Source organism: Marmota flaviventris, chromosome 10, assembly GCF_047511675.1.
Source record: "Marmota flaviventris isolate mMarFla1 chromosome 10, mMarFla1.hap1, whole genome shotgun sequence".
Lineage (NCBI taxonomy): Eukaryota > Metazoa > Chordata > Mammalia > Rodentia > Sciuridae > Marmota > Marmota flaviventris.
Genome location: NC_092507.1, coordinates 117,755,783 through 117,783,220, shown reverse-complemented (window position 1 = coordinate 117,783,220; position 27,438 = coordinate 117,755,783). Strand labels below are relative to the sequence as shown.

Below are 27,438 nucleotides of genomic sequence, written 5' to 3'. Positions count from 1 at the left end.
AAAGGCCCCCAAAGGGAGAAAGTGACACAAGGTTCAAGAGCGGCCCGAGGCCTCCGAGGTGAGGCGGAGCGCAAGCCCAGGGAGAGCCCCGGGGAGGCCGAGCGTCGTGTCCCTCCGCTGTCCTCCTGGGCACACTCTGCCAGCGCGAGCGGCCGCGCTCCAGCAATATCTCCCGGGGCGGGCCCGCCGACCGCGCCCAGCCGAAACGGATTGGCTTGCGGGGACTTCTCCCGTCTCTCCGCCCCTCCCGCTAAGCCAAAATATTTAGCCTGACAACTGAGGGGCACAGATCTGTTGGGGAAATAAGGTCCAATTACGAGGGTGGGTGGGGGAGAGGCAAGAACCGAGCTCCCCCAGCCCTCCTCCGGCTGCCCCGGGTCCTCTCCCGGCCCTGCTGCCACCTCTGCTGCAGAATTCCTCCAAGTGGACCTGCACAGCCGGACAGACCGACAGCGCCCGCGTGTCCTGGGGGAGAGGTGTTTCTGGATTCTACCAACAGGTGCCTGGACACCTGCGGGGTCACTCCGAACAGCCTCGACCCGGAGGAGACTGCTGGAACCTGGCGAGGAGGTGGACAGTGTCTCCTGAATATTCAAGCCCCGCGCCTCACAGAGCCTCCCTCAGCCTCAGGGCCACACTTGTCCTTGGTCCCTTAAAGAGGGCGATCACCCTGGGAGGCTCCGCCTCTGCACGCTCACCTTAGTGAATTCAGGCTGCTCGGTTGGTCTATCTGTGCAGCCCTGTGTCGGGGACCTTGGGGGGCCGTCCGTGCAGAGGCCCTGGCAGCGAGGAAAACTGATGGCCTCGAGGAGGATTTCCTTCCCCCGCTGCCTGGGCACCTGTCGACCTCCTTCCCCAAAGTCCCTCCTCCTCCCTCTCCCCTCCCTCTCCTGGTCTTGAGATTGACGGGATCTTGCAGATGCCAAGGCTGGGTGCTGAGAAAGACTGGGGCCTGCCTTCTGGTTCCGTGGGTGCTGGGGATCCCGGGGCTTTCCAGGTGCGCAGCCTCCAAGGGCTGACGCGTCCCCAGCTCCACCCGCGGGCGGCTCCCGCGTCCGAAGAGCTAAGAGAAGGTCTATTAATTTCTCCGTGAAGAAATCGATGCTCCTGTCAGGATGGCGATCGATGCCAGTCCTGCTCGCCTGGCCCTACCCGGCTCGGGGGCCCCAGCTGCCTGGCGGGAGTCACGACTGACCCGAGGACCCGAGGCGCAGCACTCAGTGGGGGCTGCGCACCGCGCCGGATCCACCCGACCCAGACCCGGAGCGCGCACCTTTGCGTGTGGGCATTTAGCGCCACCCTGTGGTTTCTCCTGGTCAGCGGGGCTTCGGCTCCTTGATCTCCATTTGGCTGTTAAAGGCAATCAGTTCTTCCTCTGCCCCTTCTGTGTCCATGCCTAGGTTCTGCGTTTGGTCCTTTGGGGGTCCTCTCCCTTTTCTTACTAGGGTTTAGAGAGTGTTTCACGTTTTTTCTCAACTGACGTGCACCGCGCCTTCAGGCAAGTGCGTCGTAGGGCGGGGGCTGCCTGGTGTGACCTGGACTGCAACCTTTCCCCAGCTCTATCTTCCTCCTCCCACATCTAAAAATGCAGCTGCTTTATACTCCAGGAGAAACAGCGCATCACTTCCCACTTCCCCCACCTCCAGAAGACACTTCGAAGGCGTTCGGCGGCGGCCTCTCCACTGCTCCGGGAGATGGAGGTGTATTAGCGAGAGGACTGGCACCGGGGCCCCGAAAGGGGAGTCGGCAGAGTTGGGGGCTTCGGAAGGAGGGGCGGGGCTAGAGGTGGAGGGGCGGGGCGGGGCCGGGCGGGGGCCGCTGGCTCCGCCCTTTCCTGGCGGCTGGTCTTTAACACCGCCCAGCGCACATGTCCAGGGAGGCCCTGTGGCTGGGAGCGCACGGACTGCCGCCCAGCCGAGCGAGGCGGACGCCGCCGCGATGCTGCGGGGCGGACCGCGCGGGCAGCTGGGCTGGCACCGCCAGGCTACCGGCCCGGGCAGCCTGCTGGCTTGGCTGATGCTGGCATCCGCGGGCGCTGCCTCTTGCCCCGATGTCTGCTGCCGCTTTGGCCCCTCGGGGCTGCGTTGTTCCAAGGCTGGGACCCTCTATAGCCTCCGCCAACTGCCGACCGCCGAGAACCTGACAGAGCTGTGAGTGTCCGACCCGCGACAGGGCGCGGGGACAGGAGGGCATAGCCCTGCCCCGAGGGCGCGGACTCGCAGCCCGACTGCTGGGTCAGGTGGGGCGGGCGCGGCGAGGGTGGCACCGCGCAGCCTTTGGCGCTGCCCCGGCTTCCTCCACTGCTGCCGCTGCCCCTTCCCCTACTAGCCCCGCGGTCACTGTCTGGATGTTGACTAGAACTCAGGGCAGCTGAGTCGCTGACCTCGGGCAAAGGGAGGGGGAATCTCCGCAGACCAGGTCTGAGAAGCTGAGCAGTCTAAAAGCCGCTTTCTGCAGCTCACCCAGGAACCCACGCTGTCCCCATAGAGGGTGGTAGTTAGCGACGGAGAACCCTTCAGTGTGGCACCTGCGCCCCTTTCCTAGGGAAAGCCATCCCCTTACTCCTCCTTGTGGTGACCAGTCAACCCCAGCTCTTCCCCCGACTTGGGAAAGCTGGAATTGGTGGGAGGTGGTGAGGAAATACACCTCTCCCCATTTCCACCATCCAGCGCCCCCAGGACCCCTCCATTTGGATGTGAGAAATGGGAACCTCCCTCCTCTTCCTCCACTCTCCTCCACTCCCGTCTCCCTTTCACCCTTGTCTCCCTATTTGGGTTAGGGAGACAGGGCTATTGCTGAAGGTTCTCCTACCTTCCAGGTCCAAACCTGGGAGGAATCTCTAGCATTCTGCTGTCTCCTGACATTGTGCAATAATCGGTTACAAAATACTTAAGCACTTTTTAGACCTAAGGAAGTATGCTGTAATAATTGCCCTAATGATACTCAAGCATTACCGGGTGACGGCTGGAAAATACTGGAGTATTCTGTGTGACTGGTGGAGCCAGCGAGACTTCTAGAAGAGGGAAGGAACTGCTAGAAAGCCCCTCTCCTGTGGTCTGGACGTAGAGGGTGGGCCAGCCTCCCCGGTCTCCTGCGTTGGACAGGCTAGAAGAAGTCCGAGGTGGGGGTATTGCTATCTGGTAGTTACTTGAGCAGCCTGCAGTAATTGGCATCTTGTGGTAATTAACGGGAAGGTACTCAATATCTCTCTCTAATGGCCCTAGGGAGACCAGAAGATGGCCTTGTCTTGGTCTAAGGCTAGGTTTCTGCCTGATAGGAAACCCATCCAAGCTGTCACCCCCAGTCCTGTCCAATCATCACTCAGGCCTCCAGTCTGACTGCCTGGGTGCTCTCGCTTCCCAATTTCTTTCCAAGCCCTGAGTGAGTTCAACCCAGGGGTGAAGGGAATGGACAGGCCAGGGGCATGCAGAGTGGTGAGCTGAGCTGTCCCCTTGGGTGGGGCAGCAGTCAGATCGCCCCCACCCCCTCCTGCACAGCCCCCTCCCTCCTCCCTCACCCGTGGAGCTAACAAGGAGATAATGGACTCGAATAGACAGATTGATTATGAATCCAAATGAACGCGGCAGCTTTGAGCACGCTGACTGACAGCTTGCACAGCCCCTGGCCACCATGCTTGTGGGCTCCCTGGGTCCCTACCGCTGGGAACACTCTGGACAGGGGCTGGGGAGGGGTGAGCACAATAGGGAAGTGCCCTCCCTGGGAGTCACTAGATGCTACTCGGCAGACCTCAGGGGCGGAGGACCTGAGGTGGGGTGCTGTTGGGGCCAAGGCTGGCAGGGGGGAGGAGGAGGGTTGGTCCTGGTTCCCTTCCTTGGTGCTTACCTAAGGCAAGTCCCAGGACAGAGGGGGAGGGTTCTGAGAACTAGTGGTGAGTCAGGGGCCCCTGGTGTGTGTGGCAGTGGCAGGGGGTGGGGCGGCAGGGGGATGGACATGTCACTGCAGGGTGGCTGAGTTCTCAGGAACTCTCTGGCATGTCAGATCCAGAAGCGAGGCAGAGTCAGCCGTCACCCTAATGCCTATTCACTCTTCTTTCTTTCTTCTCCCCCATCTCTCTTTCTCTGGCTCTCTATCTTTATCTATCGGTCTCTCTGACTCCCTTTTCTTATCTTTCTCCTTCTCTCTCTCTCTCTCTCGACAGTCTCTTCCTGTACATTTCTTTTTCTGTGTCTCTGTTTCGCTCTGTTTTTCTTCCCTCCCTCCTACCCCCCATTCAGACTTCCCATCTTTCTTGTGCTGGGTGAGCCAGCCAGTCCCTCCTCCACCCCATGACTCCATCTCTGATTGCCCCTCTTCCCCTTCCCTGGTCCCTCCTGGGGCAGGAGGAGCCCAGGGGTCCCTGGCTGACAGCCTCTATGCATCTTGGTTGTGAGAAAGAAAGCACTGGGGGAGGGGCCAAGGCTGTGAAGGGGCAGAGAGGGTGGGGTGTGCTGGTGCTGAGCCCACGGAGTGGCTCCTGAGCGGGCACGTTTGGGAACACACATTTGCATGCCCACAGGGCTTCCTCTGCACTGGGTGGGGCAGTGGCCATGATGAACCTGGGCCCTTTGTGGAGGAAGCAAGGGTTTGAGCACCCCCCCCCCCAGGTTGTGCCTGACGGAAAAGCAGAGCACAAAGCTGAGAAGGAACTGACCCTGTGTGTTTATGAGCCTGTGCCCGTGCATTCTCGCACGTGTGTGGGAGAGGTATATGGGAGCTTTGTCTGTGTGCTCCTATGTGACGGTGCCTCTGTGTTCCTGCACACACGTGTGCAGTGTGAATCGTGTGAGCAGGAGCAGCTCCGTGCTTATGTTTATGCCCCTGCGAGTGTATATGTGTGCATGCTTGGGTGTGGGTATGGTGCCAAGGGAATGGGAGAGTGTGCACATGTGTGAGGGTGTGCATGTGTGTGTGTGTGTGCCACTTGTGAGGAGGTGTGTCTGAGCATCTGTGTGCCCGGGTCTGTGTGCGAGTGGTGCACATGCATGCATGCGCGTTATGGTGAGGGAGTGGGTGGTTGTGGGAGCCCAGGTCTGGGCCTGACCCGTGACAGCCGTGGCTCTCCCCACAGCTCTGTGGAGAATCAGCAGCATCTACACAGCCTGGAGCTCGGTGACCTGCAGGGCCTGGGGCAGCTTCGCAACCTGTGAGGGGCTGAGGGCCCTGCGGGAGTGGGCGGGGCTCAGCCAGGGCGGGAACCACAGGGTCAGGGAGAGTTCAAGTGTCCTGAGGGACTGGGAGGACCCTTGAGTCTGAGGGCTGAAGGGTGGGACAGTCAGGAAGCCCAGGGGTCTGAGGGGTCCCCGGCAGCTGCGGACTAAGGGAGCTGAGGAGGGGGCGTGGGGATCAGCCCTGGGGACTGGGATGGGCACCGAGTAGCTGTGGGCTGACCCTCCCCGACCTCTCCAGCACCATCGTGAAGAGTGGCCTCCGTTTTGTGGCGCCAGATGCCTTCCATCTGACTCCTCGGCTCAGTCGCCTGTGAGTGGACCCCGGGGTGGGCAGTAGCGGGTGGGGAGGACACCCAGCCTGGGGCTGCTAATGGACTTGGCCCTCCCTGGGGAGTTGTTCTGAGGAAGGCCCCAGCCTGGTCAGGGAAACTGTCTCCCCATCCCCCTGGGGCGGCTTCTCTACTTCTTGGCCTCATCCAGGACTGCTGGAAAGTCCTTCTTGCTGTCTCACTTCCATGCTTCATTCTTCAGAGACACTTCCCATAGATGCCTGCCCAGTCTGTCTTTCCGGAGTTCAGTGACACACCAGCCTGAAGGGAGCAGGCTGTCTCCCACTGCCCTCCTGGTGGGGAAGCCCTCGCCAACCCTGGACTAGCCTGGGGCCCTGGGTATCAGATCTTCCACTTGTCCCCCTTCCTGTCCCTGGGAGTCACAGGTGCCTCTCCTGTAGAGGGCGGAGTGGGGCATGAAGTAGGTAGAAGCGACCCTCGGAGACCTTGGCAACTCCTCCCTGGGTTTCTGAGGACAGGAGTTCACGTCCTCCCCTCCCCAGGAACTGGCCGGAGCCGCTGCCCTGTGTGGAGCGTGCAGGGTCCTCTGCTGAGTCTAGTGAGGTTTTTGGGTTTGTTTTTGGTTACTGGAAATTGAACCCAGGGCGCTCTACCACTGAGCCACATCCCCAGCCCTTCTTATTTTCTTTTTATTCTGAGATAGAGTCTCACTAAGTTGTTGAGGCTGGCCTCCAGTTTCCATTCTCTAATCTCAGCCTCCTGAGTAGCCAGGATCACAGGCAAGTGCCACCACGCCAACCCAGTTGGATCCAGTGACTGACCACAGCAACGACCATCACAACAAACGTGATGTCATGTCACTCACTGTGTCCTGGGATTTTTTTTTAACCTCAGTTAAAAATGTGTGCTCAATGTCATTTCACAATTCTTATGTCCATGAATCATTCCAGTCAACCTGGTGACAGAGAGAGATGAGAATTCGGAGAATCAGAGGGGCTAATTTTGTGAGTGGAGGTCACACAGATGCTTTGCAGGATGGGACTCACACCTAGTTCTTCCTGTGTCCAGAGTGTTAATGTTCCTGGTCCTTGTGTGATGGTGCCTCTCCGACCCAGCCCCACAAATTCTGGAATGAAGAGAGGGTCAGGGTAGGCCCCTCATAGGAAGAGGCTCCCAGGAGCACCAGGCACAGAGCACTGGGGTCCCGCGTGGCCTGGATCAGGCCCCTTGCTGGGCTCCTTTCTTCATCTCTGTGGCTAGGGAGCTGCGGTCCTGGGTCCCTTCCTACCCCATGTTCCTTAGCCCCTGGGGAGGAGCAGGAAAGAGGAGGGGAGAGGGACCTAAGGAGGTACTTTGAGACCCTGTCCTCCAGCCAGCAGGGGGCAGGGGGCTGCGGGAGCCTGGGTTCTGGCCTCCTCTGCAGTGGGGGAGTACAGATGGAGTCCCTTCCCCCAGCTGTGGCCTCAGCACTTCACCAGCTGAGGCCCAAGGTGGGGGAGGGGGGCCGGCTGTTCCTTAGATCCCCTCCCTGGAGTCTGGGGAGGGGGTTGGGTGGGGTTAACCCTTCTTGTCCCAGGCAGAGAACTGGACTCAGAGAGCCTTACTGCCCCTGACCCCCTACCCTCACACTCCCGGGGCTCCTTCTAGCTGCCTGGGCTGGGGAGGGGAGCCCAGTGCCAGCCTCCTCCTCCCCTCCTCCCTCACACTGGGTCAGAGTGAAGTCGGTGGCCGCGGCGGAGGGGTCTGGGGTCTGTCTCACCCTGTCAACTCCTGCAGGAATCTCTCCTTCAATGCTCTGGAGTCTCTGTCCTGGAAGACCGTGCAGGGCCTCTCCTTACAGGAACTGTGAGTGGGGACCCCGGGCAAGGGACAGGGTATGTGATGTGGGGGTCCGCAGTGCACTTGTGTCCCCCTGTGACGGTATGTCCCTGTGTCTTCCAGGAGAGGGTGGGAGGGGATTGGGGGATGCACGTGGGGGTGTCTCTTTGGGGCCATGTGTTTGTGAGCTGAATGGGGACTGGGCACCTGCCTGTCACTGCCCCCTGACCCCACCCTCCCATGGAGGACGACCCGTAGAAGGGTTACCGCCTGGGGTGGGGGGCCATGTGGAAAGCTGGCCTGGATGGCTGGTTCTCTGTGGGCCTGGGGTGGACTCCTGGGCCTCGCTGAGGATCACAGGCACACCTGCCACATGCCTGGCACCCTGCCACATGCCCAGCACACCTGCCACATGCCTGGCACCCTGCCACATGCCCAGCACACCTGCCACATGCCCAGTACCCTACCACATGCCCTGCACACCTGCCACATGCCCTGCACACCTGCCACATGCCCGGCACACCTGCCACATGCCCTGCACACCTACCACATGCCCTGCACACTGTGCATGATGCAGGGGTGAGACAGCAATGGACCATGATACTTGGTGGGCACGTGAGGCCTCTGGGTCCCTTCAGGAAACCACACCCTTCCCTCCTTGTCACCATGCTTAGACCCTTGCCTGGCTTGTCACCTGGGAGCCCAGGTTCAGGGACCCCGTTAGTCTTTGACTTTCTGTATTTCTTTTTCTTTTCTTTCTTCAGTACTGGGCACTGGAGATGAACCAGGGGTGCTGCACCCCGTGTTACACCCCCAGCCCTTTTACTTTTCATTCTGAGACAGGGTCTAAGTGGCCAAGACTGGCCTCTAACTGGCGGTCCTCCTGCCTCAGCCTCCCAAGAAGCCTTTCTTTCCTTTACGGGGTCGTGACCCGAGCCTGTCCATGCCCCATCCTTCACTTCTACGCCCTCCTCCCTGTTGTCTGACTCGCTTCCTGTGGCTCCTGAGGCCCCTGCCGCCCCCTTCCCTGACTCTCGGTCCCCTGTGCCCACCAGGGTTCTGTCGGGAAACCCTCTGCGCTGTTCCTGTGGCCTGCACTGGCTGCAGCGCTGGGAGCAGGAGGGGCTGGGCGGCCTGCGCGCTCAGAGGCTGCAGTGCTCTGGCCCCCGGGGGCAGCCCCTGGCCCTCAGCCACAACACCAGCTGCGGTAGGTGCCGGAGCTCCTGCCCATGTGGGGAAATAGGGCCACCTGCCTGGAGTGGGGTGGGGCTGAGGTGCTGGACAGGGCCCAGGGGACCAGGGGGACAAGCGTTGGCAGAAAATGAAGGCTGGGGGGGTTGCCTGGGCTCCAGGTGGGGGAGAAACACGCCTGGTGTGGGGTTCCAAGGCCACACCCACTCTAACACCCCTCGGGCATCCTGGGTGGCCAGGTGTGCCCACGCTCAAGGTCCAGATGCCCAATGCCTCGGTGGAAGTCGGGGACGATGTGTTGCTGCAGTGCCACGTGGAGGGACAGGGCCTTCAGCAGGCTGGCTGGATCCTCACGGAGCTGGAGGGGTCAGCCACGGTGACGGTGAGCAGCCCTCCACGTCCCCCCCTGTCCAGGAGAGGCCCAGGCAGGACACAGGGAACCGAGACGGAGAGAGGCAGCCAAGCCAATCAGCAGCACATAGGTGACGAGGGACGGTTTAGACAGAGATGGCAGGCTGGCACTGTGGGGCCGCCCAGGGGACACAGAAAACCTCAGGTCAACTGCAGGGCGGGACCCCTCGCCTTCACCCCAGTGACTTGGGAGGCTCAGGTAGGAGGAACCCAAGTTGGAGGCCGACCTCGGCAACTGAGTGAGATCTTGAGCGACTTAGCCGGAGCCTGTGTCCACGTGAAAAATAAAAAGGACTAGGAGTGTAACTCCGTGGTAAAGCCCCCCAGGGTTCCATCCTCAGTATCAAAAAATAGAGAAAGAAAAAGGGGACACCTCAGGGCAGACGCTGGCCCAGCAGGGACCCCAAACTCTGCTGGACCCAACAGAACTTAGAACCTCTATCTGGAAACACAGTGTTGCTTGAAAGAGGGGTGCACAGCTCGTGTGTTGGAGCTCGGAGGGACCCCACAGACACCCCTCGTTCACTGCCTTTCTGGATAAGGCGACTGTGGCCTGGTGGGTGTCCATGTGCACCCCCTGCGTGCCGGTGTCTTTCTTTGGTCCTGCACCAGGGGAAGCTCTTGGGGGTCTTTGGTCTCCTCGTGGAGACTCTGGAAGCGTCGTTTTGGGTGTGTGTTGAACCTATCCGTGAAGGAGACCCGGGTCTGTTTCCAGCTCTCTCACTAATTACTTCTTAGAGTGTCTTTCAGAAAAAAAAATCCCGTCATCTGCCTGCACTTTCATTTCCTTATCTGTACTCCGAGGACCTGGACATGATGGCCTCCTGATGTCCTGTCTGCCCCCGGGCATCCTCTGGCCTCTTTTTTATCCAGATACGTTTCTGGGCACCTTCCCAGGCCTTGCCCTGTGTCCTTAAGCTGGCCATCGGCAGCTGAGAGCAGCCACAGGGACCCAAGGCCCTGTTTACAAGGCTCTGACAACAGGTTGTGCCCACCCATCTGGCCCCATCTGGGTGGCAAAAGTGGACTCACAGGGACATGGTGTGGGCCGTGGGACTGGGGGCGTGATGCTCAGTTTGGAGGCCCTTACTTTGGGAGAGGAGTCCACCCTGGAAATGCTGGAAGCCCCTGGACCGTGCAGAAGGGAGAGTGTGGAGCCTCGAACAGGGCGTCCAGGCACCATGGAAGGAGTGAGTAAGGGTCAGGGCAGAGCCACCGTGGGGCCACGCCCATGTGCAGACACCTTACAGCAGCTCTTGGCTTCGGGAAACTAGCAAATTTTTTACTTCCTCTTTGGAAAATTTACGTGTTTGCTAACCCCTGTGCTTCCTGAGACCTTTCTCTGGAAAAGCCACATCCTACTTGGTTACCTGGGGGGCGGGGGGTGAGAGGCAGGGAGCGCGGGGCTTCCCCCGAGGTAGGAAACCCCGTCCACGTTTGTGCAATTTCCAGATAAATGAGATTTGCCCACCACCTCACCGATTTTCATCATTCTTTGGAAATAACATTTAAACATCAAGAGATGATTTTGTCTGTCTTGTCAGTTTAGAAAACATACACAAAACCCCGTGGTGCAGCAAGATGAAGAATTGTCTTTGGTTTAGGTCTCAAAATTTACGCACGACACGATGTGGCCGTGGTTCCTTAGGAAGAGAATTTGAACCTGATTCAAAAATTATTTTTGGACTGAGGTTTGAACCCAGGGTGCTTTCCCACTGAGCTTCACCCCCCCCCCATCCTTTAAAATCGTTTATTTTATTTTATTTTGAGACAGGGTCTTGCTAAGTTGCGTGGCCGGCCTTGATCTTGTGATCCTTCTGCCTTAACCTTCCTGAGCCTGGCTCTGAGTCCATCTTTTTTTTTGGGGGGGGGGGGTACTGGTGATAGAACCCAGGGGTGCTTAGCCACTGAGCCACATCCCCAACCCTTTTTAAATATTTTATTTAGAGACAGGGTCTCCCTGAGTTGCTTAGGGCCTCACTAAGTTGCTGAGGCTGGCTTTGGACTCACGATCCTCCTGCCTCAGCCTCCTGAGCCACTGGGATACAGGAAGGCTCCACTGTGTCCAGCTCTGATCCGATCTTTAGACGATAATTCAGAATCAAGTCATCGGGCCTCTCTAGCCTCACTTGGTATCTTCACCTTCCCCCACAGGAGCCCTCCTCTCCTTTCCCTTTGGACCCCCCCAAAAAGACATCCGCTCCAACCCCCTATAGCTGAAGCCTTCCTGATTTCCCCTCTTCCCCGATCCAGAAATCTGGGGATCTGCCATCCCTGGGACTGACCCTCGCCAATGTCACCAGTGACCTGAACAGGAAGAATGTGACGTGTTGGGCCGAGAATGATGTGGGCCGGGCTGAGGTCTCTGTCCAGGTCAACGTCTCCTGTGAGTCCCCGTGACAGCCTCTGCACCTACCCCCACTCGATTCTTCTTCCTGAAAAGAGGAGGAGGGGGTTGAGGGAAGGATGGGGTGTGTCTCGCAGCTGCTCCTACCCAGCTGTTTCCAGATTCCCATGAAAACCCGATCCTGTGGGGGAAGTCCTAGGGGCTCATCAAGGCCACAGGGATGAGATGGATTTCTTTCTGGCCCTCTGCCCGAGCCTCGTACCTGAGGCCTTCCACACCAGCTGCCTGACTCTCCCTCGGCTCTGAAGCACTTCTCCATCCCAGCCCTTCCAAGGCCTTTGCCCTGCACCCTAGCTTTATTATTTTATTGCGTTTTGAATTTAGGATTTTATTCTAGGTTTGGAATGGCCACTTTAAAATTGGTGCAAATAAAAATTGGTGCAGAGACTCTACTAGTGCCCTGCACTGAATTTCCAGCTTGGGTCAACATTCGCTACACGCTGAATTTTGTGGGTAGAACAAGTTAGGCGCTGGATCTTCAGTCAAAGGAACCTCAAAATTGGAGAACTGCACCCTAGTTTTAAAAGAGGGACCTTCCTCTCCTGAGTTCCTCTTTAGGCATGTTACCCACTGTCTCTAAATCTGCTGACAAATTATCTTAAATCTCCTACTTCATATCACCTTTTTTTTTTGGTAAAAGGGTTGAACCCAGGGGCACTCACCACTGAGCAACATCCCCAGCCTTATTTTGCATTTTATTTAGAGACAGGGTCTTACTGAGTTGCTTAGGGCCTTGCTAAGTTTCTGAGGCTGGTTTTGAACTCTCGATCCTCCTGCCTCAGCCTCCGGAGTTGCTGGGATTACAGTCGGGCGCCGCCACCGGGCCCGACACCTGTTTTCTTTTACTGTGAAAAATACCTAGACACGTGCACAAAACACCCACGCTTTAAACATTAATGAACCTTACCAGCACTTCTGAGGACCTCCCTTTCTCTCCCCAGCACCAACCTCATCCTTCCCCATACCCATCCTGATTTTTTCCAAAATCATTTTTGGCCAGGCATGGTGGGGTAATCCCAGCTACTGGGGAGGCTGAGACTGAAGGATCCTAAATTTGAGGCCAATCTGGGCAACTTACTGAGACTCTTATCTCACAATTTAAACATTTTTTTTTTTTTTTTTTTTTATAAAAGGGCTATGGATGTAGCTCAGTGGTAAAGTGACCCTGGATTCAATCCCCAGTGCCACCAAAAAAAAAAAAGAAAGACTTCTCATTCATTTGCCACTAGCTGGTCTCCTGCTTCTCTAGGGCTGTTATTTATTTTGGGCCTGCTGCTAAGTTTTAAAGAACTTAGCCTCTGAATTTTGCATGCCTGCTGCCAGGTTTATTTAAGGTTTAGTGTCAACTTCTCCTAAACATCGTCGCTCCTTGTGACTATCTTAGACCTTCTTATCTGGTTTTTCCACCCTCTGAGTTCTGCCCCCCCCCCCCCACTTCCCGCCCTTGAACTTGCCCGGGCCACCTCCCTCCGCTGTTCCCTGATTGTCACGTTGCTCTCCGGCCCACAGTCCCGGCCAGTGTGCAGCTGGCCACCGCGGTGGAGATGCACCACTGGTGCATCCCCTTCTGGGTGGACGGGCAGCCCGCCCCGTCCCTGCGCTGGCTCTTCAATGGCTCGGTGCTCAATGAGACCAGCTTCATCTTCACCGAGTTCCTGGAGCCCACACTGGCCAACGAGACCGTGCGGCACGGCTGCCTCCGCCTCAACCAGCCCACCCACGTCAACAACGGCAACTACACGCTGCTGGCCACCAATCCCTATGGCCAGGCCGCCGACTACGTCATGGCCGCCTTCATGGACAACCCTTTTGAGTTCAACCCCGAGGACCCCATCCCTGGTGTGAGAACCACCCGGAACCCTGCCCCTGCCCTGGGCTCCATTTGGGGCGGGCATCCACGTGCCCTGGGAGGGCGGGTCCCCTTCCTGCCATGACCCCTGACCCCAGAGGTTGAAATGCGTGGTCCTGGACAGAGGGAGCTGGTGTCCAGCCCTGGGCTGGCCTCCTTGCCCCAAGCCAGGACTTCGGAACCCCTGAGCTAGCGCGGCATCAGACCGGCTGAAGAGAACCACGCGCGGGGGCACCCAGAGCCCGGCTGGAGGAGGGCCGTGGGCATCTTCTCCCTTGAGGCCCAGCTGCCCCATCCCCTCCCACCCCCACCCCACGAAGGGGTGAGTCCCCGAGGGGCAGGGGCTCACTGCTGTCCCCCTCCATCTGACTGCTGTCTCTCCTCCCTCCTGCGCAGTCTCCTTCTCCCCAGTGGGTGAGTAGCCCAGGCTGGAAAGCAGCTTGTGTCTGGTCCCTGGAACTGAGGCTGGGGCAGAGGGCACCTGGTCCCCGAGAGGACAGCTGGGGCAGGGCGGGTAGAGCAGACACAGCATGTGCCAAGGCCCACCTTCCTGCCCGTGTCCCCACAGACACTAACAGCACCTCCAAAGACCCAGTGGAGAAGAAGGATGAAACGCCTTTTGGGGTGAGCACGAGAAGTGGGGGCTTGGGCAGGGCTTGGGGGCGGAGGCTGGGCGGAGGCTGTCTGCTTGCCGTCTGCTTGCCGTCTCTGGGCAGAGCAGGGAGCTCTGGTCAGCTCCTGAGCCAGGCCAGGGTCCCCATAGAACAGGAAAAGATCTGGGGGCCTGGCTCCGGGCTCCTCGGCAGGACAGAGGGACGGCTTGCTGGGGGGGCTCTGAGGGTGCCCCTGGATGAACCCCCCCAGGTCTCGGTGGCCGTGGGCCTGGCCGTCTTCGCCTGCCTGTTCCTTTCCGCGCTGCTCCTCGTGCTCAACAAATGCGGACAGAGAAACAAGTTTGGGATCAACCGTGAGTGGGAAGCTGTCTGTCCGTCCGTCCGTCCGTCCATCCTCCTGACTTTACCTCCTACTGGCTCTCCCGACCCTCCATCGCGGGGTGTGGGGGTGTACACCATTGTTTTAGGGTGTGCGTGTCCTCGGCTGGTGTGGGTGGCTTCGGGGGTAGCAGCTGCTAATTGGTGGCTGGACTGGAGTCAAACACTAAGTGGGTCTGCGAGGTCTGGGCTCCGCGAGGGGAGCAGCGGGGGAGCTGGCCCGTCCCCATGAGGCCTGGGGCTGGACAGGAGCCAGACGGAGAGAGGCCTGGTGCCTCCCCGTCCCCCTGCCTGCTCTCCTGCTCCCTGGCCCTCCTCCCCTGTCCCTGCAAGTTATGGGACAGGGGTGGCCTGGCACTCACGATGTGAGGCTCAGGGTGGGTGCCTGCACGGGGACCTCTTCTGTGTGACGGTGTCTCCTCTCTAGGCCCTGCTGTGCTGGCTCCAGAGGATGGGCTGGCCATGTCTCTGCATTTCATGACACTCAGTGGCAGCTCTCTGTCCCCTACTGATGGCAAAGGCTCCGGGCTCCAGGGCCACATCATTGAGAATCCACAATACTTCAGTGATGCTTGTAAGAGGCTCTGCTGGGTCAGGGGCGAGTGGGCGTGTGTGCGTGTGTGTGTGTGCATGCACGCGCACCCAGGCCTGACCGGTCCACCCCTTCCCCCTTCCTGCAGTCAGGAATGTCCCCACTGCAGCATACCTTCCTTAGGTGGGACAGCCACGGCCCGGGGCCACAGCCGACACCTGTGGGCAGGTGCTGACCCCTGCGATGCCATGGGGTTGGTGAAGGAGTAAAGCTGGATCTCAGTCCCCGCCCACCCCTTGGCCGGGCATGTGTGACAGCACATCACCCTCCTAGGCTGTCCTACTCTGTCCCTGGGGCTCCCACCTGATCCTGCAAGTCCTTCTAGGTGTCCACCACATCAAGCGCCGGGACATCGTGCTCAAGTGGGAGCTGGGCGAGGGTGCCTTTGGGAAGGTCTTCCTGGCCGAGTGCCACGGCCTGCTGCCCGAGCAGGACAAGATGCTGGTGGCTGTCAAGGTGAGCCCTGGCCGTGGGGCATGCTGGCCTGGCGCCCACCTTCTGGAGGACCACCAGGACAGGGTGCTCTGGCTGGGGGTGGGACGTCTGGGTCCGACATGGCTCAGGACTGAAGGTGGGGTGGGCTGCGCTGGCTGTAGAGATGAGGCCCCAGTGCTGTCCCCACCCCTGACTGCAGGCGCTGAAGGAGGTGTCCGAGAGTGCCCGGCAGGACTTCCAGCGCGAGGCGGAGCTGCTGACCATGCTGCAGCACCAGCACATTGTGCGCTTCTTCGGGGTCTGCACCGAGGGCCGGCCCCTGCTCATGGTCTTCGAGTACATGCGGCACGGGGACCTCAACCGCTTCCTCCGGTGCGAGCACCTGGCCGCGGTGCTGGTCCCCAGCCCCTGGCTCTGAGTCCCGGTCATCCCTTCCCTACAGGCGCATCCCTGCTTGACTGTTGGACTGAAGAGGACACCAGGCAGGGTCTGGAGGGCACAGTTGGTGGAGGAGGCAGGGAGAGAAGGTGGTAGAGGCGGGCATGGCCCGTGAGGAGGACACTGTAATAGGGGATTTGCTTTAGTAGAAGCCATGGGCCCCACTGTAGGAGGGGTGGACACTGCGGGTGTGGGTGTGTGTGTGTGTTTGGCATGTGGAGGCCAGGCCCGTGGGAGGTGCTGTGGAGATGACCACAGTCGTAACAAACATGGACCAGGTACTTTCTGAGTCCCAGGCCCTAGGTTACCTACTTTACAGTTCATCCTTACTGTGGTTCTATGTGCCTGAACATGGTACCTACTTTTTTTTTTTTTGTACCAGAGATTGAACCCAGGGGCAATTTAACCACTAGCCACATCCCTGGCCCCTTTTTACTTATTATTATTATTTTTTTGAGACATGGTCTCACTAAGTTGCAGAGGCTGGCTTTGAACTTGCAATCCTCCTGTCTCAGCCTCTGCAGTCTCTGGGATTACAGGTGTGTGCATGAAGCCCAGCTCCCCAGCTGTTTTCATTTTTCAGTTTGAGACAGGGTCTTGCTAAATTGCTGAGGCTGACCTTGAACTTGTGATCCTCCTGGGTCAGCCTCTGGAGTTGCTGGGATTACAGGTGCGCACCACCGTGCCTGTCCTGAACATGTGTATCTTGTACAACGCTATAAATATGTGTTTATCTTTCCTAGTCTCTAAGCATGTTCGGCAATTGTTACTTGAAGAAAGTTCTGCAAGATTTATTTTTTTGGCTTTAGACAGAATAACCCCATATGTTTGCTTATTTGTGCTGGTCATTTTAATAACTTCAAGGAATGTGCCTGAGCTGGGTGCAGTGGCACCTCCCTTTAATCCCAGCAACTCAGAAGACTGACGCAGGAGGCCAGCCCGCGCAATTTAGTGAGACTCTCAGGAACTTAGCGAGACCCTGTCATGATTTAAAGGGCTGGGATGTGATAGCGCACCCCTAGGTTTGGTCCATAGTACCCAGTTGGCGGAGGGTGTGTGTGTCTGTTTCACAGATAAGGGAGCCAGAGTGACTTTCTCAAGGACACACAGATAGTGAATGGTCCCAGGAGGATGAGACCCCAAACAGAACCCATGCTCCCAACTCCTGGCTGTGACAATCACCTGTTCCCTTAATTGAGTCCCTGGGAGGATGGGGCAGGGTTAGTGAGGCAGAGGGTCAGGGTGTGTAATCAGCTGCCCCTCATTCTCTGAGCCTTCTCACCAAGGCTCTCTCTGATCTCACCGTCCCCACCAGGGGGAGGGACAATGCAGGGCTCCAGTTCTGCATGAGAAAGGTCTGGGTGACTGTCCAGCTGATGGTTGTGCCTTGGTCCCCAAGCATCCCCCTGGGAACGAAGGGTCATGTCTGCAGTCAGGCCGCGAAGCTTAGCTAGGGGAGGCTGGTCCTGAGCTCGCCCTGTGGACTGGGGGCCACTGGAAGGTCCAGAGCAGTGGGAGGTACGGCCAGCCCTGTGGGTGAGGATGGCTGGAGTGTCCCGAGGAACAGGGAAGGCCCCGGATGAGTCCATCTTCTTAGTCACTTGACAGGGTGCAGGCGCAGCGCTAATCTCCAGGGATGCAGGGAAATGTACCAAGTGGGGCTGAGGCTGCGGGAGCCGCTTCCAATACTGTGTGAAACTCTGGAAGAGCAGAGCAGGCCTCCTGAACACTCGTAGAAGAGTCTGGAAGGCTGTCCCTAGGAGGGGCCATCTGTCCCTTCTCCCCTCTGGGCCTCTGTCTGCACATTCCCTTTGCCGGGTTCACTGGACCTTCCTCTCAGTCACCTCGCCCTTGCCTGTCTTGGCCCCCTTTGAATGGCTGCCCGTGTGTCTTGGTCAGGACTGGCTGTCAGTTTAGATGTCCCTCTGTCCCTGACTACTTCTTCCCCTCCCTTGCTGCTCATCAAGTGGCCCCCACACTGCCCTGCGGAGACCTGGGCTCTGGAGCCTTAACAAATTCCTGGAATTAATGCGGAGGGTCAAGGTGGCCAGTAGGGGAGGGCCATGCTGGGAAGGCAGTCAGCGGAGGGGAAGGTTCCAGAGGGATGTTGGGGAGTAGAGATGAGTGACCAGGACCGACCTGGATTGGGGAAGAGGAGGCGGTGAAGGGCGTCCTGGAGACCTTGAGAAGGAAGGAAAATCCCATGGAGACAGGTGGAAGTGGAGGGCAGGAGGACCAAGGGGGACCCCAGGTGTCAGGCCCAGAGCCTGGGAGGAGGAGGCTCCTTCCATCAGGCAGGGGCAGGCTGCGGGAAGGAAATGGAGCTCAGCCTGGCACGGGCTGGGACCACGGTGCCATGGCAAGAGAGGTAGGGGCCAGTGGGCAGCTAGAGCTCCCAGGGGCTTCACAGGGGCCAGTGGGCAGCTGGGGCGGAGCTGAGCTCACAGGGGCTTCCCAAGAAGGAGGCCCGGATGAGGGAAACGTGGGGCTCTTTCTGGCAGAAGTCCCGGCGGTGGACGCACCTGTTTGGAACTCCCCTATTCCAACACCCCACAGCTGCTTCTCTGTCCTCCCCTTTCTCCATTTCTGCTCCGCGTCCCCCGTCCTCCTGCTCCACACCCGGCTCTCGGGGAACCCCTGTTCCCAGGCTCCTCAGGGTTCTGTCCCAGCCGGTACCCCCTCTTTCTTCCCCCTTTCACAGGTCCCACGGGCCTGATGCCAAGCTGCTTGCTGGCGGCGAGGACGTGGCTCCAGGTCCCCTGGGCCTTGGGCAGCTGCTGGCCATCGCTAGCCAGGTGGCCGCAGGGATGGTGTACCTGGCCAGTTTGCATTTCGTGCACCGGGACCTGGCCACGCGCAACTGTCTGGTGGGTCAGGGCCTGGTGGTCAAGATCGGGGACTTCGGCATGAGCAGGGACATCTACAGCACGGATTATTACCGAGTAAGGGTCCTCCTTCCCTGGGCCTTCCTGCAGCCTCCAAACCGAGCCCCCGGACCCAAAGCCCGCTAAGACCTGCCCTGGTGGTTGGGGTCTGCGACTCTGGCCTCTTAATTTGGATCCCCTCCTACCTCCTCGGCCCCCAGTGGAGGAGGGTCTGGCTCCTTGCTCTCCGGGACGGACGAGCCAGCACCGACGGTCTTCCCTCTTAGCCCGGGTCCCCCGAGCCCGCGCTGTAGGTCTTTAATGATGGACGGGCCCCGCGGGCGCCCCCTGGCGGTAACGCGGCCGCTCGCCGGCAGGTGGGAGGCCGCACCATGCTGCCCATCCGCTGGATGCCGCCCGAGAGCATCCTCTACCGCAAGTTCACGACCGAGAGCGACGTGTGGAGCTTCGGGGTGGTCCTCTGGGAGATCTTCACCTACGGCAAGCAGCCCTGGTACCAGCTGTCCAACACCGAGGTCAGCGCGCCCCCTCCCTTCTGTCCTCCTGTCCCCCTGCCGGTGGTTGCACCTTGCACCCTGCACCCTGCAGGGACCCCTCCTCTCCATCCAGCCCAGTTCTCTTCCTCGTCCAGTCCTCCCTCCTCTTACAGCCCCAAGTCCAGGTCCAGCTGGTTCCTCGAGGAATCTCCAGACACTCTCCATGGAGTCTGGACCCCGCGATCCTTAGCTGAAATTTATAGTGGGCCCTTTATAGTGGGGAGGGAGAGGCATGGGCGAGAGGACCTGACCCTGCAGCAGGAAGGCTGGAGGTTAGATTCTCAGAAGGACAGTCCTGCCTCCTCCCCCAGTCCTCCAGGCTGGCCACAGCCAGAACAGGCCCCAGGTGTTCTGTCTCCCAGAGCAGTTTCCGCCCCCTCCTTGGCTCACAGCTGTCAGTTTCCATTTCTCCTCCTAATGCAGTCTGCTCCCTGGAGGCTGTGGGGTGGGGGAGAGGGTTATAGATTTTAATTTTCTCAAGCACTGAGAGAAGGAATGGAATTATTGCTGCCCATAGCCCAAGTCCTCTAATGGGGAGGAGGGGAGAGTGGGGAAGAGGCTCCAGACCCCTTCTCCAACCATCTCCCCGCTACCATCTCTCCTTCTTTGGATGTCTCAGCTGTCCTAGTAGTCCTTCCTGGAGTCTAACTTTGATCTTTCTTGCGGCAGTTTCTTTTTAGAGGAACTAGGTTACCCCCCAAATGGAGAAGTGTTACCCACAGATTGGAGAAGGAAGTGAGGGTTGCCCCTTGACTTTACTTTTAAGGCCTTTAACTGCAATTCTGCTTGATTTTCTTTTCCCCGCTCTGGGGCTGAGATCCAGGGGACCCTTCCCCCGCTCTTTTCGGCCTCCAACGTTAAGCTGATGGACTTGTCAGACGTCCCAGTCCCTCCCCTTCCTCAGCCCACCTGGCAGGTCTGAGTCCAGCCTGTGGAAGGGACCCACCCAGGCTTCCCAGAGTCCCCCTTGCAGTGTCAGACGGGACTCCCGGGGTCACTGTGTACCCACGGGGCGCAGGCACGGGTGGTGGGGCAGGGCTGGCCTCGCGCCCCTGCCCGCCCTGCAGTCCTCTGTCTCTCCGGTGGCTCCAGGCGATCGAGTGCATCACGCAGGGCCGGGAACTGGAGCGGCCGCGCGCCTGTCCCCCCGAGGTCTATGCCATCATGCGTGGCTGCTGGCAGCGGGAGCCCCAGCACCGCCACAGCATCAAGGACGTGCACGCCCGGCTGCAAGCCCTGGCCCAGGCGCCGCCTGTCTACCTGGACGTCCTGGGCTAAGGCCCTCCAGGGCAGCGGTGCGAGCCGAGCGTCGGGCCTGCCACGGCCACCCCCAGCCCCAGCTGCCCCGGGGGATCCCCAGCATCTAGCTCCCCCTCAGCATGCAGAAGGGCCGGCCGGGCTGGGGAGGGGGACGTCCCCTTCTGTGGGTTCCGTCACAGCAATTATATTTATTACCCCCTGGCCGCGTCTCCTGCCGGTTCTTGGGATGACGTCGCTCCGGGAGAGGGGCGCTGGGACTCAGGTAGGGGTTTGGCTCCCCTCAGCTGCCCACCCCGCCCCGTGGCTGAGGTCACCTGGTGGTGAGGCAACCTTACCAGGCCTGTGGACCCTGACTGTCCACCTCTGTCTGCTTCGTGTTCCCAAGGCCGGGGTGTGCAGTGGGAGGGATGGCAGTCAGATGTTCTGGTGGACAGGCTGGAAGCAGTGGTGGGCAAGTTTTCTTTGGGCTGGTGTGTCCACACACAGTTAAGGACAGGTGAAGAGCCGGCCCCCGCCTCCTGTGTCTTCCCTTGTCACTTTTCTTGGCTCTAAATATTTTGAGAGCAGCACTTTGAGGCCAGGGGCTTGCAAGACGGCTGTTCCGTAAGGACAGAGCCATCTCCCGGTCCACTCTGCCCGAGGGAATAGGTGGGGTCCCCTTCCTCTCTGCCTCCTGGAACCCTTAACTGAGTAGCCTGAGGCTTCTGACTCACCGAGGTCCCCCAGCCCAATGGGTCAGGGGACCGAGCCCTGCCTCCACGTTTCCCACGCCCAAAGCTCACGCTGAGCCAGGGAGAAGCAGATCCCCACTCCCGGCCCATCACTTCCAATCACCTGCTGACCACTGCAATAACGCACACTCCCGCGGCTCCTCGGGGCTAATGGTGGCTGTCTCATGTCCCTGGTGCACCCCCACCTCTCCGCCTGCCCTGGTGATTCAATCTGGGCCTTATCACCTCGAGGCCTAGCCCAGCGGTGTGTCTGCCTCCTGTCCAGGCTGGTTACGGCTAATGGAAGTCTGACCCAGGGCAGCAGCTGATTGATGGAGGGGGGGTCCTGTCCTGGTCCCTAAGGGCCAAGTTCACCAGCAGCTCTCCTCTCCTGCTCTGTGGTGGGCAGGACTGGTGCTCACTACCCCTGTGGGGGACGGCGTGGGAACATGGCCAGGGAGTGAGGTAGGAGGCTGGGGGATCCAATCCAACAGGTGAGCCCAGGGACAAAGGCAGAGACTGTGCAAGGACGGAGACAGGACCTACAAACAGGAGGCTAGGAGAGACTAGAGGAGCAGATATACAGACAGAGACATACTAACAGAGAAGAAGGGGAGGGGAGGGAGACAGAGACACATGAGGAAGAGACAGAGGGCCAGAGTGGTGCTGTGCCAAGTCCCAGGAGGGAGAAGCAGGAGGATCCAAGACCTCCAGACAGACTCTCTTTCTCGGACTCTTCTGGGGTTTCCCTCTCAGCCACACTCACAGCCAGTGACCTTTGAACTTCTCCCCAGAAGAAAGGAGGGAGAGGCCCAGACTGGTGGGCTCTGCAGAAGGGGACATGCGGGGGGTGCTGAGCAGGATGGGGGCCAGCCATGAGGTGGCAGAAGGGACCTGCCAGGGCGTAGGAGGCATTCTAAGGTGGAGAGCACTGGGTGTCAGGGGCTCTTGGGCCGCAGCCACAGGCGTTGCTGGAAGAGCTTAGTAGGTGGGTGAGGGGCGAGGGTCTCTGGAGGTCCCCAGGGAGCTTGGGCCAGGGAGCTGCAGGGCTTTCTAGGTCCCCACGCAGGGGTCCCCACGCAGGAGCTGAAGCTCCCAGGCCGACCCATATGGCAAGTGGGGCCCAGGGACTTGTGCTGGGGAAGAGGAGGGGTCTGTCCCCAGGTCATCTGCTCATGGCCTGAAAGCCCCCACTCCCTCCCTTCACTGAGGGACACACAGGTGCACCCAGTGACCAGCACCCTGGCCTACCATGGCGACCTGACACTCACACACACAACCCGACACTCACGTGTGTGCGTGCACACACACACACACACACACACACACGCAGCACCCCTCCCCGCGGCTGCTGGATTCCATTGTCATTAACAGTGCCCCCAAGCCCCCTGTGGCCCCTGGCCCCTCCCTGTTAATTACCTCCTGGCTGTGCCAAGTCCATTAGCTGCCCCCACACCTCCCCCAGGGCCCAGCGCCAGCTGAGATGGATGGCTGCAGGGGGATCGATGGAATGGGACCCTAAGGACCCCCTGTGGGGCTGGGACCAGGACAGCAACCTGGGGCTGTGGGGATTGGACATCTGGGTCCCCAGACCTGGCCGAGGCCCCTCCCGCCACCCTCCTCAGAGCCGGCTGCTTGGTGGGAAACAGGCTCAGAAGGTGGGGTGGGTGGGCCTCAGGGGGGCTCAGGGTGGAAGAGGCCCTTGCCTCCCGCCGCCCTCCGCCAGCCTCTTTCTTTGGGGAGAAAGAGTCAGGGTGCAGAAACCAGTGGGGCTCCCCCCGGGGCCCCCAGAACAGGGACAGGATCTTTAAAGACCAGAGGGTCCAAGCCCCAGAGACCTCTAGCCTCCCTCCCCAGCCTCTGCCTCCTTCCGGTCCTGATCCCCCCGGCTGACTTCCTGACTGACAGGAGGGCATCTGCTCAGCCTCCAGGAATGCGGCAGGTGGGCCTGGGGAGGATGCCAGGCTGGGTCCCCTGGACCCTCGGGCTGAAGGGACGTCCTAGAGAGAATTCCCCACTGCATAGGCCCTGGGCTATCTAAAAGCCATTTGGAGAGGGGGACCTGGGGCCCCTCACTTGCAGGCTGATCTGCCGGGCAATCTGGGCATCCTCTGGGGGGACAGAGGTGGGGGCAGAGGTGGCTCCATTGCTCCAACCATTGTCCCCGATTGTCTCTCTGTCCCCCACCCCACCCAATCTCTGAACAGGCTCCAATGTAGAGCTTGGGCAGCTATAGCTCTGGGGGTGGTGGAGAGGAGAGAGGTCCTGAACCAGGTGAGATGACGCATGACCACCAGGGGACCCAGCCCTGTCAGGAAAGGAGGGGGCTGGAACTGCAGGAGGAGCCACACCTAAGAAAGAGGGGAGCTGGGCATTGGGGTCACACCTATAACCCCAGATACTCGGGAGGCTGAGGCAGGAGGATCACAAGTTGGAGGCCAGCCTTTGCAACCTCGTGAGATCTTGTCTCAAAATAAAAAATAAAAAGGGCTGGGGATGTGGCGCAGTGGTAGGATGCCCTTGGGGTCAATCCCCAGGATTGAAAAAAATAAAAAAGGAGAAAAAGGAGGAGGAAGGAGGGACAGGACAGGGCAGCCCAAAGCAGTGCACAGACTGGACACCCATGCGTAAAAGACCCAGCCCCAAAGGCGGAGAGCCCGGGAGGCGGAGCTCAGGGCCCCAGGTCCCCAGAAACACATCCGCGGGGGGCGGGGGCTGGTGGGCTTTGCTCTGAGCCTCACTTCCAATCCAGCCCCCGGAATTCGACGCTCAAGCCCGGCTGCCTCCAAACGGAGCCCCCTCTTCCCTGACAGGCTGGGCTCCCTGGTGGTCACCGTCTAGTCAGGCGCCTGGCTCTGCCCCTGGGAGGTGTGGGACGCTGGGCAGTCACCGCCTTCCTGCGCCTCGAGCCGAGCCCCGGTTCTGAGCTTCTGTGTGAAGGGCCCCCCGTGGGGCGCGCTGGGCACCAGGTGCTGGGTCAGTGTGCCCTTCTCCCCGCTCCTCGCCGGCCTGCCCAGGTCTGGTCCCCAGCACAGCCCTGCCCTGCTGTTTGGGGTCTGACAGGTTGGACGTCCAGGCGGGGACAGGGCCTGAGAATGGCTTCAGCGGCGGCAGACAGAGGTGTGGAGCGAGCCGAGGGGTGACTGTGGACTTGGGGTCTCTGAGCTGCCCCATGAGACCCCAGTGGGGGAAGGGCCTCGGGGTGCTACCGGGAGGGCAGGACCAGAACCACCTCACCCCACGTCCCCCAGCTGGAGTCCTCCGACTCCTGGTTTTCCTCCCTGGGAACGTCCCTCCTGGCTCACCTCCAACGGGGCGGCCATCAGACGAGACAGGCACCCTGTAGGATGCTTCTGGGTCACCCATCATCAAAGCCTCAAAGGTCTCCAATAGTATTGATCTGGGGATGGGAAATACACTCCCAAGACTGTCCATCCCTCATCCCCATGGCTTCTCTTTCTGGAGTGCCAGGAAGTTCTCCTTGCAGTCTAGCCTCATATTTCCCACTTGGATCTGAAGGGGTTACTCGGCTCTAGGCTGGCCCCCGGCAGGTCTCAGCTGCCTGGGGCCTGTCTGTGGTCAGGGCTAATGTAGGCGAGAGTTGGAGGACAAGAGGGGATAAAGTTATTAGTGTCTTCATCTTTGAGGGATATCGATTGTCAGGTCTCGGAGCTCCCTTGGTCTTATAATGGGGCACACGGGGGTGTTGGGAGGGGCACAGAGAACTCTCCCGGAGCCCCCCACCCCATATCCTGGGGTGAGCGCTCAGCTACCCAGGTCTGCTCAAGGGATGACGGAGAGATAACTGGGGGGCCGGGGCTCTGGAGGGGCAGAGGGAGGGGAGGGGCTGAGAGCAGAATCAGGGCTCAGGGACCAGGTCACCCTACAGTGGCTTGGGACTTGGCCCCTGGCACTCGGGTTCGAGGAAAGAGAGAGAAAGAAGGAAAGAGTAGATAGGGCAACCCAGCTAGGAGGTTCAAGATGGCAGCCCCAGGGGGAAGTGGCGGGACCCCCCCGGAGGCTCTGCTCATCCACCAGCCCCAACTTCCCATCACGCAGGCAGAGTCCCCTCCACGGACACCTGGATGTTCTGGGACACTCACCTGCCCCTTTGGACGGAATGTTCTGGATCATGGGTGGGTGTGTGTGTGGTGGGGTGGTCTTGGGCGCGTGGAGCTGGTGTGCTGGTTTGAGTTGTGGGTGGCCCTCCCTGTGAGGAGGTCTGTCTAGTCCTGTCTCTGGGTCAGTGCACATTCCTGTCCCCAACCTGAGGCCGGAAGGGAGGGAGGCCTGGGAAGGGGCCTATGGATCTGGCTGTCCAGCGTCTTCAGACAGGACCCCCACGGGTGTTTAGAGGTCCTCAGCTGGGGTGACCTCCTCCAGGGGTGGGGATGGAGCTCAGCTGCGGAAGACAGAGGGTGACAGTCCCCAGGAGCAGAGGCAGATGGCAGCGGCTTGGGTGTGGGATGGCGTGAGGAGAAGGCAGATGTCCCTCCGGCCGTCCCCTCATTTCCGTCCTTCCTTCCTTCTTCCTGGTGGCTCCTCTGGGCCGGGCTCAGAGCTCTGGTTCTTTTGCCCCAGAGGAGCTGGCTTCCCCTCCGCTGGGCTGGGAAGGAGGTAATTAATGGCGGGGAGGCCAGGAGGGCGAGAGTTCAGGGCTGGTATCGGTATTCATCAGCAGTGGGTCCCCGGCCAGGCCTTGGATTCAGCTGGGGCCCTGTGTGTGTGCAGGGAGTGGGGACACTGAGGACCAGGAGTCCTCCCCACAGTGCTCCCCCAACACCCCTCCTGCCCCTGCCCCAATTTTTCTGGAAGTCCCTCCTGCAGTGTCCTGCACCTTTGAGCCTGGGGAAGGGCAGATCCTCAAGTCCAAGTCCTCCCTGGATGTGGGGGTGGGGCAGGCCACCCCCTCCCCCAAGCCCCTGGCCAGCCCTTCCTGCGGGCGGGGAGCACATTAGGTGAGTCCCGGGCTGTGGGCCCAGCTAATTGCCTCTCAGCCTTCCCCTCATCACCAGGGCGGCCCCCCACGAGCTCCATTAGCCCCCCTCCCCTGATAGCCCCTAAATCAGCCCCAATTATTCACAGGAGTGGGGGGGGGTTTGGATTGAACTGTGATTAGAGCGAGAGCAGAGGGGGAGGGGGGGGGTCTGAGTGCCAGGCAGGCTGGTGGGCGGGCAGAGGCCGGCTGGGAGGGTAGGCGGGGGCCTGTGGGCAGGTCCAGACCAGGGACCACCCAGGGGCAGGGGCCTGGGAGCCTGAAATGGCAGGGGGGGGGGCAGCTAGGGGGCGCTGGCTTGTACTTCTGGGACCTTGCAGGGTGAGGGAGGGGATCAGATGGGCCTGGCCCCAGGAGCGGGCCCACCTCCCCATCATCAGTAGCACGGCCTGCCAAGACCACAGCCCCTATCTTGTAAAACCTAAGATGGAATGTGTCCCTGCTCTTCTCGGACCCCTGCAAGGGCTCCCCATCACACACAGAGCAGAATCTAACAGGATCACTAGGGTCTCAGAGGCCTGGCAGGGCCCCCCCCCTTACACCTCGGTCTGTAATGTCTGCCGCGGGCTCCTCCCTACACCCTGCGATCGCTCCACCCTCCTTAGGAAGTTCCCATCGCTCTCCTGCCAACAGCACATAAGGTGAGTGCCAGGCTGTAGGCACGTGCTATGGCCTCGGGCTGTTCTATTTGCTGTTCCATCTGCCTGGGATGCTTTTCCCCCAGAAATCTGTGACTCCCCACCTCTCCTCCCTTTAGGTTTTCACCTGGAGGCTACCTTTTCAGTAAGAACTTCTGTGAACATCTCCCCCAAACTACAACCCTGGTACTCCCTGTCCCCTTCCATTCATTCATTCTCTCTCTCTTTTCTTTTTTGGAACTGGGATTGAACCCAGGGGTGCTTTACCACTGAGCTACATCCCTAGGCCTTTTAATTTTTTACAGGATCTCATTAGATCATTGAGGCTGGCCTCAAACTTGAGATCCTCCTGCCTTAGCCTCCCAAATCCCTGGGAGGCATATACCACTGTGCCCAGCTGTTTTTCTCTATTTTTTGGTGATAGTACTTTTTATCATCTTATATATTACAATTTTACTGATTTAGTTTCTTTGTCATCCCTTTACTACCACCCCACTAAAATCTAAGTATCATTAAAACAAAACAAAACCATGCAGTGGATTGAACCCAGGGCATCACACATGCTAGGCAATTGCTCTACCCCTGAACCACACCGCCAGTCCTAGACAGAAACTTTGTCTTTGTCTTTTTTCTTTTTTAAACAGCTGTTGTTCCAAAGCCTAAACATAGTAGGCGCTCAATAAATCTTTATTCAATGAATGAGTGAACAATTCACTTTTCTCCGGATCAGCCCGTTAGTTCCTTCAGGGCAGGGAACTTTAAATCACTGCCTAAATAAGTCACTAAGTATAAAGTTTTTAGAAGCTGGGCATAGTGGCACAT

The 27,438-nt window shown here is 59.5% G+C and overlaps 1 protein-coding gene across 2 annotated transcripts; it reads left to right on the top strand.

The window, feature by feature from the left end:
* Nucleotides 1-1,938: 1,938 nt before the first annotated feature.
* Nucleotides 1,939-20,353, top strand: Ntrk1 (neurotrophic receptor tyrosine kinase 1). Of its 2 annotated transcripts, XM_027920997.2 has the most exons (17): nt 1,939-2,150; nt 5,069-5,143; nt 5,407-5,478; nt 7,235-7,303; nt 8,332-8,483; nt 8,707-8,849; nt 11,132-11,264; nt 12,795-13,124; nt 13,531-13,548; nt 13,703-13,758; nt 13,999-14,101; nt 14,554-14,700; nt 15,044-15,174; nt 15,353-15,525; nt 18,293-18,533; nt 18,833-18,991; nt 20,105-20,353. In XM_027920997.2, the coding sequence occupies exons 1-17, from the start codon at nt 1,939-1,941 to the stop codon at nt 20,288-20,290; spliced, it is 2,400 nt and encodes a 799-aa protein (XP_027776798.2). In that variant the 3' UTR covers nt 20,291-20,353. The 2 variants fall into 2 exon arrangements, with proteins under 2 accessions (XP_027776798.2, XP_027776800.2); XM_027920999.2 differs by lacking the exon at nt 13,531-13,548.
* The last annotated feature ends 7,085 nt before the right edge of the window (nt 20,354-27,438 follow it).

What these genes read in the sequence shown, in the direction of transcription:
- Ntrk1 (XM_027920997.2), top strand. Translation starts at nt 1,939, where the DNA reads ATGCTGCGGGGCGGACCGCGCGGGCAGCTGGGCTGGCACCGCCAGGCT. An exon ending in GGCCTCTCCTTACAGGAACT is followed by an intron (nt 7,304 to 8,331) that starts GTGAGTGGGGAC and finishes TGTGCCCACCAG; the next exon opens with GGTTCTGTCGGGAAACCCTC. An exon ending in TGTCCAGGTCAACGTCTCCT is followed by an intron (nt 11,265 to 12,794) that starts GTGAGTCCCCGT and finishes TCCGGCCCACAG; the next exon opens with TCCCGGCCAGTGTGCAGCTG.